We start from the raw sequence: 16,895 nt of genomic DNA, 5'->3' as shown, positions 1-16,895 counted from the left end.
TTCTTCACTCAATGAGATCACACATCTCATAATATATATGCAAGAGGCACCCTTTCACCAAGGGATACCATACTTTATTATAATGTTAAATAATTAAATATTAATGATTATATATATTAATATAATATTAATATTTTATTATATTATTAATAATTATAACTATAATTATATTATCACAATTAATAATATATTAATTATTATATAATTATATTATAACATAATATAATTATATTATCTCACAACTAATAATATAATAATTATATTATCAATATAATTATTATCAATATAATCACAAGCTTTGTGTTATTTATGCAGGCCTGTTGATTCTGACCACAGCTACAATAAAATCAACATCTAGGTCCCTTATAAATAAGTTTTAAAATCTGTTGGAGCTTGAATCTCTTCTTTGTTCTTCAAGGCCTTCCTAATTCTCTATTATAAACAATGGTTCACTTGTTTTTCAAACACAGACCATCCCTGATTGCGTACCTCTTATATACTTATTAACATAACCTTGAGTTTTAATTTTATTTGGGTGTATGCAGCTTGTTAATCATATTTAAGTTTTTTCTTGTTCTTTTCCTGTTACTGAGGGATTTTTCAGCCATTGACCTAATTTTGTCATTTCTGCACTTCAATATTGTTGCTCTCTTTCTTTCTCATTGCATATTATCTCTCCTTTACGTGTTGCTTGTGAATTGTTCTCTGGTGAACCATCAAATGTAAGTCTGCTGTGCTCATTAGGTCACTCAATTAAATAACTCTGCTAATCTGTCATTAGAACAATGGGCCCGCTCTTTAACTGTATGTTTTGAGTGTATTCTATTCCATGTCTTTTTTATCAATACTGTACATTGTCTTTTTGAACTTCATAACAATAAAGGTAGGGAAGCAACATTGAGTTACTTCCTCAATACTCTGGTCAATTGCGCTGCATCTAAAACATTTTTTCTTTCTATAATGCAGTTAAGGCTTTAGCATGACTCTTTTAAATATGAACTCACTGGTTCAAAATATGACTGACGTGCAATCACAAATGAGAGGACCTTCAAATAATAACAGACAGTCCCGCAAACCTCGAATCATTCTTGCTGCAAGTGGAAGTGTGGCAGCAATAAAGTTCGGAATTCTCGCACATTGTCTTTGTGAGTGGGCAGAAGTTAAAGCGGTGGCAACAAAATCTGCCTTGTATTTCATCGACAGGCTGTCACTCCCAGCGGAGGTTAAACTATACACAGATGATGAGGAATGGTCTAGCTGGAAAAAAATAGGAGACAATGTGCTGCATATAGAGCTACGACAATGGGCAGATGCCATGGTAGTTGCTCCTCTGTCAGCAAATACACTTGCCAAGGTAACAACAGTTCTTAAGATGTTTTCAGTTGTGTATTTTTGTCTTAGTGTAGGATATATATTTGCCAACTGATCTGAATTTATTGTGTTAAATGGAATGTTAGGAAAAATTGTAGTCATTGACACATGCCCTCAGTCTTTTGTTTGTTTTATAATACCTATCCACGAGGACCAAGTAGCCGGTAGTAATCATAATTTGAGTTTGCTTGAACTTTAATATTTTCCTAAATGTATTTAAAATTGTATAAGAGTCACAAACTTTCGTCTAATAATGCATTTTGGGTAACCAGAAGCTTAGTTGAATTAATGTCAAAACCTGCTTGTAGACACTGTTAATGTGCACGGGAATAACTTGTGTAATTTATTGAAATGTCAACTTTTAATTCAACCCTACTTTTGGAGAGTAAATGCTTAAACAATAAACTTTGAATTATACGATAAATTACACTAAAACAATGGATTTTCCTATAAGTTAGCTTATTGTGAAACCAAAACTGTGAATGAGAGATATAAGTGAAATTGAAAAAACTAAGATGAGAAAAAGATGATTGCAACTTAAAGAATACAAACATCCAGACAAAAGACGCACATGCCAATGGTAAATTATACCATAAAATTACACAGGAAACTGGGAATATGAATGTGACAAGCTTGAGCTTGATTAGCTTAGGCTCTTGAACTCGAGTGAAAATGTTTCTTGCATATTCTTCTATAATACAAATAGAAAGTGCTTAATATTGAAGTTTGAAATGCATATCATATGGATTACAAATCAAACGATGGTATTGTAGCGTCGTAAATTGTACGCACTTGCTAGGGTGGTACAATTTCACACCTAGTTTAGCACCCGCCTTGGTGCATTCTACATTTTGCATTGCATTTGTCCTTTAGCACTTAATTAATCAAATTAATTAGGTCTAAGGTCCTATTTCACCATTCTCCACACCATAAAGTTGGGCCCTTTCGTTAAAGTGTGCCCTTTTCATTTTATTCCTCCAATACATCATTCAATCAAAAACCCTAATTAAGTCCTATTTTGAACTTGGGGGCTTGGTTTCGGGGGTCAAAACATTTCGAAATCACCTGTAACTTTGGGATTCTCTCTAAAATCATCATATCCGACGGCCCTGAAAATTTGATGAAAAGTTGTCGGGACCGTGGCGCCCGGAGTGCACATGGTCCCGGACATTTTTCCTGAAATTTTAGGAGCGCAATCCAATCATAAAATAAAGCTTAACCCCAAGAAATTGGTGGGAGATTCAATCTCTAGGTCGGCCAAAAGACGAAATTACGACCTAGGGTATCATACATAAGAGCTCTCTTTCTTCATTTGAAAGGATCTGATTTTTTGTTTTCAGGAACCTCATATGCAGCGAAAGAGCAGATCTTTGAAGACTTCAACAACATTCAACATCCCTCTATCAAGCATTTATCAATTTCATTCATCTATTTAGGGCTTGGAAGGCATTGAAGAACAATAGGAGATTACTGACTGAAGATTGGCTTGTACCCCTCCCTTGGGGTTGGGTATGATTTCATGTTGTTTTCATGTCTTTGCATAAGCTTCAATACATCACTTATTCATGCTTTAGATCACTTTGCATCTTGATTTTGAACATTTACATTGTCATTTACAAGCAATTAGGGTTTATTTTCTAGGTTGCTCTAGTTTGCTTACTTGCATTTTAGGATCTTGCACACACACAAGGTCTACACACACAATACATTTTACAATTTGGCTATTCGTGGAGGTGGAAATCACCGAAGCGGGGGTTTGACTAAGGCAAAACCCTATATAGCCGCCCACCATACCTTTTTCAGATATAAGTGCAGGTTTCGGGACTCGGACGACGCCGTAGGTTACAGATCCGGGAAAAGCAGGTCGAGACAGCACTCCATACCAAATTGCAGAGAAAAAGACCAGGACAGGGGCGTGGGGCGCCCTGGTCCTGCCAGGACAGGGGCGCTGGGCGCCCTGGTCCCTTGGACAGAGGCGTTGGGCGCCCTGGTCCTCCTGACAGACAACATTTCCGACAGTTTTCTAGAGTTCAAGACAGCAGTTTCAGGTGCAGTTTCCGGCACAGTATCAGGATAGTGGCGCCCGCGCCCCCATCCCGAACATTTTCAATCAGATTTTGACTCCGGGTACGTATCTGCATTCTTGTTTTGCCCTTATGTTTACAGCTGTTCATTGTTTAATCTCAATTCTGCAATCTTGTTATTAGTTCATACATGCATTTTGGGATTAGGATTTGAACTTGCATCATTTTATCTTTCAATTTCAACAAAGCAATAGAAATCCTAGTAGGTAGCCCGTGGCTCTCTCTTTCACAAAAAGAAGTAGCCAATTGTGTGATACCTCTAGGCTCTTTCGTATTCCGTAATGTGTGTCAAAAGGTAGGATTAAGGCATGTTAACCTAGTCTCGCTTTTTCCCCTACACAGGTATTTTTTCCTCATTTATGTCTAACCCCAACCTAGAATTATTTTTGGCACCTCATATATTTGTTCTTCCTATATTTTTCTATGAAATTAAATGATGTATAAGAGTAAAAAAAGAATTAATATGAACATAAAGTTAATAAACTCATATTTATGTTCTCTATTGATAATGGAGAAAGATCATTCCCTTTGCTATTCATTGCTGCTATTGTCATACTTAGCAGATTGTTTATTGCTTTATATTTCTTATTTCGTCATTCTATTCTGTTGTTATAATTCACTTTCCTAACCAAGCCATAAAAAATATACTAGGCTGTCTGTGCCTTATTAAAAACCCCAAAGATGATGTCTTCATTCCATAATCCACAGAAAGAGTCTAATCACATGATGGTCAGTGAGAATGACGGGAAGCATAGGTATACTCTCATCCAACTTTAAAATAACTTGCTGGTCCTTTGCTTCTTTTGCAGCCCATATTCATGACACCTTTTGTCCATAAAAATGCCATTAAAGCACTATATATGTGTAGGATCTTAGCACACAACACCTGCTTGGCCAATGGGACATTCCTATAAATTTGCAAGCAATTGATAATAAAAGATCAACTATTTGAGAAATGATATGAAAAAATGGCAAATGATATTAGACACTTTGTAGCTACTTGTGCCAGTATAGAGGATGAAGTTCAGAGGAGCAGTATTTAGCTCAAGTTTCCTGTAAGAATAAGTGATGGGAGTGTCCCTTGATTTGGTCTTGGACCTCTCATGAGACATCTGCAGTTGCAAAGCAATTCATATTGCTGGACTCTGTTCTATTTTTTACAGATTAGGTCCTCAAAATAATTTGGACCACCCTCTAATTCTTTGTCTTGGTATGACATGTGAAAGGTTTAAACTTCAAAGAAACAATTCTTACTCCCATCTTGTTAAGACTACTACCTTCGACCTTATTTGACAAATTAGAAATTTTAATTTTTATTGTTTTATATTGCTTGTGTTGGGGCTCTATCATTCCTTCCCTTGTTTTTTGTTTTTTAGGGTGCATGGCTATTCCGATATTATTTGCTGACTTTGTAGTTGCACTGTCAGCTACTTGTTTGAAAAACTATTTGTTATAACTGTTAAATTACTCTGAAATATTCCTAGTCAATAGTACACTTTGTTTTATGTAAATTCCTTGGAACTTCCAGCAGATTATTGTTGCCAATACACATGGCATTGAGAGGTAAATATGATCAATCCTTTATGGTTAATAGCCTACTCAACTAATTTTCCTGCAAGAGCTTGATTATTCATGTTTTGTTTTACTATGTGTTGGACATGCTGACTTGGAATCCTCTAGTTGGTTGAGTGATGACAAGGATGCCACCTTAGCTTGCATTATAGACATGATACCTCATCACAGGCAGGTCGGATGTTGAGCAACATCCCTAAGCTTGGTGTGATGGTGATGAAGGCATCATCTTGGTCAAGTCGAATCTTTATCCTTGCTTGCTTATCTTGCCTTGATATGATTGTGTGATCTCTCCTTTACACTTTGGGGTCTTCACCTCTTCATGTCGCAATGATGCAATAAGAGCCTTGTATAGATCCTCTCAAGTTGTAATACTAGCCTTGGATGTGCTTTGTCACTAGCTGATAAAGTTTTTCTCTTTTGAATTTTCAATGATGTCGATATGCTGTATGGTGTAGGATTCTTATCTTTCTTGGATCTTGGACCTTGACCTCGATCTTCACTTTGTATGACTCGAACTCAACCTTGATGTTGAAGTAACCCCTTTGGAATGCTGTTCTGATCCTCCTACTCCTGATTTCTTCCTTAGTCACCTGCAAAGCAAATAAAAGGGTGTCAAATACATAAAATGCATACTGATTTCACCTAGCTTTCATTTCTATATGCTCTGATTTTGTCCGATCAAATGATGTTTTAAGGTCTGATTGCTCACTCTCTGAGTCTGATTTAATGTTTGCTACAGGTCTGATCATGCCTGGAAATTCACTCAGCTCTGTCCAGGTTGTCTTCAAAAGGAGGGCTGGAAATGCTTCCAAGTCAAGCCTAAGCCTTTTAAGAAAAATCGCAGTACCTTGGGGTAAATTTTGATCAATGGAATGATCAAACTTTGCTACAAAAATCGCTGCCTTTTGTTGTATTTCGCACCCTGATGTCTAAATCAGAATGCAGATTGCTTGAGTGATGCTTTGAAATGTGATGAAACACCCTTCTATATAGGCGTTGATGTGAGGGTTGTGTCTCTTCACCTTCATCTTAGGCCGACTTGCTTTAACATATAAAACGTTTTATTTCTCTTTTTGCTGAGCGCCTTATTCTCATTCAAGATGGCCGACTTAACATTGATGCTTGAAAGTGTCTTGGAGAGGTCGGCAATTTATGGTTGATTTGCACAAAGCTAGCGGCATTTAGTGCTCCGTTTGCACAATTAAGGCAGCATTGATCCCTTCATTTGCACTATCATGCTTTGGGTGGCTTTTATCTCTTTGTTTGCACAGTGAATTTGGTATTTTAACCCCCATTTGCACACTGATTTCGGTATTAAACCCTTCATTTGCACAATGAAGATGACATTAAACCCTTCATTTGCACAATGAAGGCAACATTAAACCCTTCATTTGCACAATGATAACTTTGTCTTGGTCGGTATTTTGTGCTTCATTTGCACTTGATTGGCTTTTGACCTTGCCTTTGCACAATGAATTCGGCTTTTGTGGTCTCATTTGCACAAGAAGATCGGTGTTTTATGTTTGGTTTGCACAACCTTGGCAGGATTTAGGCCTCCATTCACACAAGTTTGCCTAGTGGGGGTGCATTTTCTACCCTTGTTTGAATCATTTTCTTCTCCTTGCTAGGGTGGCATTTATGCTTCCATTTGCACAAGTTGGGCGGCTTTTGCCCTTTCATTTGCATAACTTTATCTTTCTTAGATCAAGCTTGGTGTGGCAGCTTTTAGGTGTTCATTTGCACTAACTTGGCGACATTTAGGTGCTCGTATGTACAAGCAAGGTGACCTTTTTTTGATATTATTTTCTTAAGATGATTGTTATTTTGAAGCTTGTATGCACAAATCAGGTTGGGGCTTTTGATCTTGTATGTACACTCAATGATCTAGTTGGTGACATTTTGATCTCTCCATGCACTTAGTAGATCGAAATTTTAGCTTCCCATGCACAAATCAAGTTGGCATTCTTGGTGACGTATGCACAAGTATGCATAGGGTGCCTAAGGTAAGTCAGCATTTTGATCTTGATATGCACAAGTGTGGTGGGGCTTAATGTGAACAAAACACCTTGGTAAGGAGGCCAACATCAAGATCAGCTAAGCAAAGTTTATGCCTTTGTCATTTTTTTCTTCAAGATCTTAATGAGCCTAATGCTTACATATTTCATCATCCTAGGATATTTGTTCACCATTCAAAGCAACTTTGGTGACCAATCCTTCAATTTGATCTATGCCATTCTAAAACCCTAATTTTACTATCTCAAAACCCTAAGACCTTTCTTGCTTGCAAATGAGATCTTGATCACCTGATCACCTAAAACAACTTAATCATGAAAGCCTTAATTTGATAGAACCAACCTTCTCCTCACAAGCAAAGCCAAACTACTAAGAGACTGACATGAAGCCAAGACAACAACACTAAAACCCTAAGCCTAAAGCGAAAAAGTGGGGGTCCCCATTTGCAATGGGGCGATCTGTGAAATGTCACAATAGTACTATGCCAGAACAAAAACGTACCAGGAATTTAGAGACCCTTTCCTGCACTTTGCAAGGATGGGGTTGCACCTCTAAGTAAATTTGTATGTTGTGCAAGGGAATTTGTGTCAAGCTAAGGTCAGGTTATCATAGCAAACTAGTTTGTACCTAATGAGAGTTTCGTAGAGTTCGTATGATGCAGATAGTTTTGCTTTGAGTGAGAATAAAGTCCACCCACCACAATTTTTAAAGTGCCGATGGTTTGGCTGATCCTTCCCTTTACAAAAGTTTTTAATTTTGCACCTTATAATATTGGCCCCTATCGATGTGTTTTTTATGCACATACAAACACAAAATAAAATACCTCAAAGTATCTTATCCTCTCTTGATCAAAGTCTCTCAAATGCTGAAGATTTGCATAAGGATCATTTGAGACAACTCCAAGGTTCCTAATATGTCCTGTCACGACATGTGGATAAGCACAGTTGGTCATTGTGATTGCTGGTATCACAAGGGGACTTACATTGAATACTTGAATTGCTGGAACTTATTCTAATTACTTGTGTGGAGAATAGAAAAAAGGGCAAAAGGCATAAGGTTTGAGAAGTCTAAGAATGTAGGAACGATGAATAATTTTTGGTGAAACTCGACTAAGCCTTGCTTTGACATGCAAAGCAACAACTCCACAAAGCTTAGTGCGATCTTCTAAGGAAATTAGATGATTTTAAAATCATTTTCAAGCATAGACACCATCAATTGAATGCATATCAATGGTCGAATAACAATTGAACTTAAGCTCATTCAAGTACTCTAGTTGACTATGCAAGGCGCACTTAGAATCAGCAAGAGGCTAGTGGTATGGATTAGGAGTTTCACCATAAATCATACACAACGTTCTTTCATCCACCTAATTATCATTAACTAACGTGAAGATCCAACAAGAAACCATGCAAGTGTAAAAGAAACAACACATTCCACCATAACTTCAATGAAAGGAAGTTTAGGTACAACTTTAGCAACAATACCTGCCTTCTCCTCCTACTCTACTCTAGTTGCTATTTGCTATCGAACTACTAACTATTCTCTATTCTTCTTACTCTTAACTATTAATTTTTACAAAGGAAGAGCTTGAGGTTTATATAGAGAGCTCATTACAATGAATGGCCTGGATTGATTTGAGATCAATGGTTGAGATTTTACAATGAAAACCCTAATTAGGGTTTGGTACAACAAACTTTATTCTGGCCAACGAAATAATTACAATGCTTTGACACATGTCATCTGGAGGATATTCGACCAATATATAGTGGGGGTAGGTATATTGGAGTTTGTGCCCCCATGGGTGAGTCAGGTTCATTGAATCAAGACATACTGATGTAGGACTTCTTTGATTGGTGGAGTAGTGACTAGGATCATGAATGAGTATTGAATAACATTTCTTGATACTCAACATTATCCAGCTTCAGCAATGATGATGATGATCAAATTTGACCTTCTACCCTTGCTTGCCTATCTTGTCTTGGGGTGATTGTATGAGTTCTCCTTTGTACTCCTTTGATCTCTTCATATCTCCATGATAGAATGAGAACTTAGAAGGCATCCTACTCCATTTGTTGTTACGCTTGTTTCATGTTGCAGCTGTTGAAATGTTTGAAGTCCTTCATCCTAATAGCATTTTGAGTCTTCTTCCGTGTCTTTGAAGTGTTCTTGATGCTGCTTCCAGTCCACTTTTCCATCCTTTTCATTAGTTATTCCTGCAAAATAAACAAAAGATGGTATTAAGCACACCTGATATATAACTTATACAATCTCTTAATTTGATATAATCTCTGATTTTATGTGATTTGCAGGTTTGATATGTGTTTCTATAGGGGAGGTTGCTCCTTGGTTTGAGCAATTTGTTGTTTCCTTGATGAATTCGTTTCTTCCTTTGTGAATTTTGCTGTCTCTATTGATTGGAGTCGTTGCTTGTGGATCAGATTTGATGTTGATGCTGACTGAATTCGCTGATGATATGCTTCCTGAATCAGATTTGTTGTTGATATTGATTGGATGGATTCCTTGTCTTGCTGATCAAATTCCCTAGTGAATTTGATGGGGACTGTGTAATATCCCACTAATTTTTTTTTGATTTTTAGACCAATAACAATTCATCCACAACAAATAACCCGTTAAGGTTAGAGGAATAAACCAAACAACTGAAATTGGAACCCTTCCACCTTTCGTTCACCGAGAGCCCAGACTGGGAGGGTGAGAGCATACGGTGTTCCGGGGATCGTTAGCAATAATAATCAAACTGAAAATTACAATGCATGGGCAGCAAGCCAGCCCCTTCTGCTTATCCAGCAGGATAGAAACCAAAGCTCTTGGCGGTAAACCGACCAAGGGAAAATTACAATAAACTGAAGTTCAATCACTCAACCACGTATTTCAGCGGGAGGACATTACATTAAACTATCACTCTACCGCATATTTTAGCGGGAGGACCATTGTATTGAACTTATCACTAGACCACTTATTCAGCGGGAGGACAGGATACAAAAACTGAATTACAAAACTTAGAAGGCGGCAAGCCAGCCTCTTCCACTTATGCAGTGGGAATTACAAATGAAAACAGAAAGAAGGGATGATCAGTACTACTGAAACAACCTTACAATATTGAGATGAGATGAGGAGAATAATTGCAGATTTCTACAACAAGACTGTAATTTTCTGTTACACTGATCTGTAGGCTGAAAGTACAGTTTCAGCAGCCCATGGAAACATCAAAACACTCATAACTCACTCAATTTTTACCCGAATTGATTCAAATCAATCCCAATCCCATTGTACATCAAATGCAATGACAACCAATCAAAGCCACATCCCAAACAAACCCATTTTTATTTTGCATGCATCCCAATGCAAAACAGAAAACCCACGCCTAGCCTAGGAATTTCGATTTTATCTATTAAATTCATTGCTTAGTTTTAAATGCTAAAAACTCACACATTGTATCGCCATGGCATGGAAGGAAGGATGAGCCGGTACCCAGATGGATGGAGTCGCTTGGTTAAGAGATATGAGCAAATTTCACTTTCAGCAGTCCCGTGACCAGCAACCAGAAACAATCAAATCCAACATCAATCACTCCATAATCTGCAACTCATTGACCAATCTGCAATGGGAACACAAGGGCACAACTAGGTACTATATTGCAAGTACGAAACTGAGACTCAGCGAGGAAGCCAACTTTGAAGCTCAGATTTTCAGTAGCCAAACTGGCAGCATAACGATGCAATTTTCAAAGATAACAAAATGGGAGCCCAAGTCTCATACTTATAACTCCACACACCTCAAACCCAAATGCCATTTCCTTGAATTTCAACGTTTTTCCTTTGCATTTCGCTCCACTAGATGTGGACCCCAAGAGTGGCGCCATTCCCCACAAGTCAACTCCCACGTTAAAGCAAGGACCCACATACTTTGGTAAATATTAGAGATAAGTTATAAAAAATACAATATCTTTCTCAAAATTTCAATATCTCTTTAAAAAACATGAATTCGCCAAGAACTTAGGAAAAATAGGCATTAATCCCCATTTTAATAAATCAGTCGTCAATAATCAGATTAATTAAATATTAAACCTTAGGATAAGGAATTAATATTCAATTATTTCGCATATGGCTCTGGTACTGATTATTAACACTGCTAGGATGAAACTGAGTTAGGACGACCACCAAAACTGCTGCAGAATCAGAACCTTGTCTACTGCCAATAATAGAATTGTGCCACACTGCCACTTATTAAAAATAGTAAGTCAAGAACTAATGCTCAGAAAAGCATGATCATCGCGTCCAGAGGCAAAACATGGAGAGCTCAGTAGTATAGTAACACCAAAATGGTCATTCCCTGACTTACTAAAAATAGTAAGTCCTTGTTTCATCAATGCTAGACCCTCATTCCTCATTCCACCTAGCCTACGGGTCTTAGGAATAGGCTAATGGACCACTGAAAGAGCATCAATGAGAAGGGGACATTACAGACTGCTGATCTGCTGATCAAGTTCGCTCTAGGAGAAAGGATTGCTTAGAATTGGTGACTAAATGATTGCTTGAAGTCTCCTTATATAGGTGTCTTAATGAGGAGATGTGTTCTTTTAGGGTGAGGCCAACTTGACCTAGAGCAAATAAAATTGAATTTTCTCCCTAAAGAAGGCCAACTCACTACTTATTAAAAATATTGTTTTTAGCACCAAATGTGTTTGGATTGTGCTTGCAAAGGCCAAAAGAGAGAATTCACTCCTAGCTAGTGGCAATGGAAGTATTTTTCACTCTCAAACACCAGCAATGGAAGTAGGTTTCGCTTCAATATCTAGGGAATGGAAGTTCATCAGTTTCAATCATTAAGTTAGATTTTCACCTTTCATGCCTCAAGATCACCATTCCTTCCATGTGAAATACTTGCAATTGTCATCATATTGCCTCAGGAAGATTTTCGATCTCAAAGAAGGGCAATAGAAGTGTTTTTCACTCCTAGAAAGGAGCAAAGGAAATTTTTTGATACTTAGCCAATACTTGTTCTTCACTCATCAATTCATCTCTTGAATCTTAGTCCTCATGTGCAAAATCTATCAAATCTCCTTCATTGAATGCTTTGAGGATAATTTCGCTCCAAGATAGAGGTAATAGAAATGAAATTCGCTCCTAATGACAATGGAACAAAATTTTGCTCCTAGAGAGGAACAATGGAAGTTCTCTCACACTTGATCAAATTTTGCCCTTTCATCAACTCGAGTTTGAGTAATTTGTCATCTATGCAAGTGGAGGCATCAAATCAACTTAGAGGAGGGCAACAAGGAGCAATGGAAGTTTTTTCGCTCCTGTCAGAGAGCAAAGGAAGTAGGCCTCAAACTAACTTTCTAGCAAGGTTTTATCAATTCCTTGCTTTTGCATCAACTTAGATCTTGTGATTGTGCGTTCCTAGTGTGTAGATTTGTCAAATTAACCTTAAGGAAAGCTCGAGGAGGAATTTTGCTCATGGACTTGGGCAATGGAAGTGTTTTTCACTCTCATTGAGGAGCAAGGGAAATGACTCAAATTTGATGCTTAACAGTTTCTCATTGACTTTCCTTTGTTCTATCAACTCAAGTGTGTCAAATTACGCTCAAAGTAAGGTCTAGAGGCAAATTCGCTCTCAACCAAGAGCAGAGGAAGCAAATTTCGCTCTGAAAGGAGAGCAATGGAAGTGATTTCGCTCCCGTGAAGGAGCAATGGAAGTGATTCAAATCTGCTTTCTTCCCTCATTACTGAGTCAAAATCTTGATGCATTTGATGAATTTGCATGGTCAAAGTGATTGTGAAGGCACTAGACTAGCTTAATATCCTCAAATATGCCTAAGAGGTTCAAATCACTCCAAAATAGAGGCAATGGAAGAGTATTTCGCTCCTGAGAAGGAGCAAAGGAAGCCCATTTTGCTCCAACTAGGGAGCACATGAAGTTACCCCCATACTTCACCTAATTCAAGGCCTTTGATCAAAGATCGAATCCTTTACTCAAGCCAAGACATCTCATGATAGCTAGGGGCAATTTTAGGTGATTTGAAGGGCTAGAGAGTGATTTCGCTCCTAAAGTGGAGGATGGAAGTAAAATTCGCTTCTATGAAGGAGCAATGGAAATTTAGCATACTTAGAGAAATTTTACTCCTGGATCTCACCTCTCATTGAAGTAGGCTCAAATCATCTGGTTGATGAAGGAAACACTGCAATGTTGACTAGGCTTGATATAAAGGGCTCTTCCATCAAACTTCCATGTTCAACTTGACCTATCTTTGTTATTCATTCCAATCATAGCCCTATAAGTAGAAGACGAGTCATCCATTCCAAAAGCCTTGATAACTGACTGTTTTCATTAAAACCTTAGGAGACAAACTTGACTTGATGAACCCTTAGGCTACTTAAGAAACTATACCCCTTCAATGCAAAGGCTAATAGCAAAGAACTCTAACACTATCCTAGAAAGCAAAAAAAAAGTGGGGTCCCCATTTGCAATGGGGCGATGTGTGAATACATCACAACAACCCCCTTTGTCCTTGTTACCTATTTTTCGCTTCTGGCTGAAAAATAAGTTAAGCTGCGCTTGTTTTTACAAAATGGAAACGAAGTACATATTACTTCTGCTATATTGCATTCCAACTACACTAAGGAAGAATGAACTAAAGATTACATTTCAATACTTCTAGTTTGTAACAGCAAAAAGAGAGAGACATCTCATCTAAAAAAGGAAGTATTTTTATTGATATTCAAGCACGTGTCCCACACAAAGAGCCGTGAGACTAGCTACATGCATCAGGTGCAAGAAGGAAATACATAGGCATGTATGCATGAGTACAAAATAAAAGAGAGCATGTTGAGAGTGGAACCAATCTTTGCCTGAATGACTGGTATAGTTGGAGTAGCCTTGATGTTGCCTTTGTCTTGCTGCTTCGTCTTTGTCAGCATCTGCCTTCCTTCTGGTATCTGCAAAAGAGTTAAATATACAATGAGTTAGAACATTTTGTTCTAAGCAATGGCTGATTACATTCCTAACATGTATGCTAACGCATGCATGTATATATAGTCCCTACATGCATCAAGTGCATATAGTCAGCATCACGGAAGATCTCAGAAAAAGCAAATATCAGATCAGAGGAAATGAAATGCATCTTATTTCTCACTTGTTTGCTTCATGTGTAGGAACAGGAAAAGATAGCTTGCTGGTTGTAAACTTCACAAATGAGTGGGGGTAAATGAGGCTCCCATAAGGGTTGAGCCCAGCTCATATGAAAAACAATAGCAATGTCTCATACAATCAAGTTATATCAGAGCTGATGACAGAGAAAGAGCAACAAAACGCAAGTATGCGATCGCATGATCAGCCAATAAGCATGAATGAATGGCTGCCCTTTCTAAAGTATGTGGACAAGGTATTTATGCATGATAATGAGATATACAGTGCTTTGGGGCTGTTCATAAAAGGCCTAAGAGAGCATTCAATATTGCAGTTTCAAAAGACTAATAGCGGTTAAGCAACCCTTGAGACAGCAAGCGGTCATATGCAGCTCCAAAATAATGATGACATTAATACCTTTGTTGCAACATGAAATCATAATTCCATATATGAGAAGAGCAAAGAGTATTCACCAAACTTATATATATTATGGGCAAATCTGAAGTATTAGGAAGCATACAAAAGAAAATTTGCAGATTTGTAGCAGTCATATGCAGCTACAGCGACATGAAGACTGTTTAATATAGCCACATAAGTTTTTTTTAATAGCATTAAAGATGATTACAGCAGGTGACAATGATAAGAGTCAGTTCTTTGTGGAAGAAAGGTGCATAGTCAAATGCTTTCATCACAACTCCAAATTACAGAGCAATCTTTGTATCAGACATGCAGTTATATGAATGATTTTAAGCTTCCAATACAGTTACAGCAGCTTCAAAGATAGTATGAGCAGCTTTAATGAGGATAGAGAAGTTAAAATCAGTCATAAGCAGACATGAGTCATAATAGCTAAGGTCTCATACATTCGTTTATGCCATTAGAGAGACTTTTATGGTTTTCTCAAACTCATGAGTGCAGTCACGACATGAAAAACGGAAGAAAGCAGGTATGATGTGAGCTATGGTTGCCCAATCAGAGCATAAGACAAGGCAAATCTAAAGTGCAAAGTAGTATTAAAAAAGGGAAAGACTTTAGTTTACAAATCACTATCAGAATCAAAGTATGGTGATTAAAGTCTTCAGAAAATCAACCAATTTTCAGTTACAAGTCCAGATTCATTAAGCAGCTACAATCGCAACGAAAACGCATCCAATGATACACATCAATATGCAAATTTTAAAAGAGAAAAAGCCCACAACCTGTAGGAGGTATACAACAGCAGTATGCATCCATGTAAACGTAGTTACACAAACTCAAGCACAAGTTCATCAACAAGAGCATTTCGTGCACAATGGAGCAACGAAAGACAAAAGGGCAGAGATTTTATTCATCAAACAGTCTATTTCTCATGGCGGCACCCAGCTCGTAGACAATCGCGCCCAGCCACAAAGAATGACTCAAAACATATGGGTTTGAGAGTTATTATATTCTATATTGTGCAGCAGATTTCTCGTGTAAAAGGTAGTCGTGTAATGCATAAAGGGATAATATTGCTAAATTTTAACAATGTTAATTTTTCGCACAATAGAGCATACCCGTGGTGGTTTCAACAGTGCAAATCGTCCAAGAAACCCTACAACAAATCAGACATGGCGGTGCCCAGTAGAGAAAGTTGAAGGAAGAAATCACGTCCAACACGCATAGGAAAATATCAGCAAATCTGCTCTTCAAAGATGTCAATGTCTGCATTTTTCCCAAAAACAAGGTGCTCAAACCGAAGAATGCTCTCATGGCGGCACCTGTGCAGCCTCTACAATCAAAATTTGCCTTGCATTTTTTGCGTTTTCTTCCAGAAATGGCTCAAATTCGTCCAAACCCTAGCATGGCGGTAGCAGGAAGAGAAAAAATATCGAATGATGAAGAATGAGGTGGAAGAGGGTTTCATCTTTCCTAAAATATGTATCGATAGGTTAAGACATTTTTGTCTTAATTAATTTTTTTCTTTTCCCTTCATGCTTATTGCCCCGCAAAAATGCCTAAGGGGTCAAGTTTCTCTTTGCTTTCCCCTTGTTCATCTTTATTAAGTGATTTGCTAATATCACTTAATAAGTATTTTGTAATGACTAATATTTATTAAGTGATATTAACAAATCACTTAATAAATAGGTATTTTATGAAGTTTTTTAGGCATAAGTCAATTAAATAAAATTTAATACATTTTAATTAAAGTGATTCTTTTTAAAATTTTATTATATTAATTAAATAATTTATTTTTATTTCATGTTTATAATTAAAATCGAAATAATAATAGATGAAATAATAAAATGTTAAAGTGAAATTGGTCACTTTATTAAATCATTTTATCATTATTTCATTTATTAGCATTTTGCCTTTAAAACATAAGCATGAAATAAAGCAAAATTTTTAATTAAATAATAAATTTCAAGTGTCACTTTATGACATGTATGCTAATGCATTGTAGCTCCTGCAAGATAAGTAAACCATACTCGTATATGTCTGTTATCATTTATATTTTGCTTACTGATTTGAAACATGATAAATTGCTATAAAATAATGGTATTCATTCGATTGCTATAATATATATTGATATGTTATAACATATTATGTGCATCGAACCTCAACTAAATGCTGTTGTTAATAAAGCACCGATTTAGTATTTGCTATCAGGTGTAAACAAGCACCGCTTCATTGCTTGGTAAAACACTTAAGTTAATTAATGAAATATGCACCGATTCAAATATACAA

General features: G+C 37.1%; 1 protein-coding gene across 2 annotated transcripts in view; it reads left to right on the top strand.

Annotated features, from left to right (window-relative positions):
• LOC131032956 (probable phosphopantothenoylcysteine decarboxylase) overlaps nt 1-16,895 on the top strand; it is a 97,611-nt gene that overhangs the window by 30,712 nt on the left and 50,004 nt on the right. For both annotated transcript variants that reach the window (XM_057964059.2, XM_057964060.2), the window contains one exon: nt 967-1,354. In XM_057964059.2, coding sequence (XP_057820042.2) covers nt 980-1,354 — 375 coding nt within the window. In that variant the 5' untranslated portion in view covers nt 967-979. The remainder of the gene's footprint in view (nt 1-966; nt 1,355-16,895) is intronic.

This window comes from Cryptomeria japonica, chromosome 4 (assembly GCF_030272615.1).
Source record: "Cryptomeria japonica chromosome 4, Sugi_1.0, whole genome shotgun sequence".
Classification (NCBI taxonomy): Eukaryota; Viridiplantae; Streptophyta; class Pinopsida; order Cupressales; family Cupressaceae; genus Cryptomeria; species Cryptomeria japonica.
Note: the sequence above shows the minus strand (reverse complement) of the source record. Positions and strands in the feature narration are given on the sequence as shown.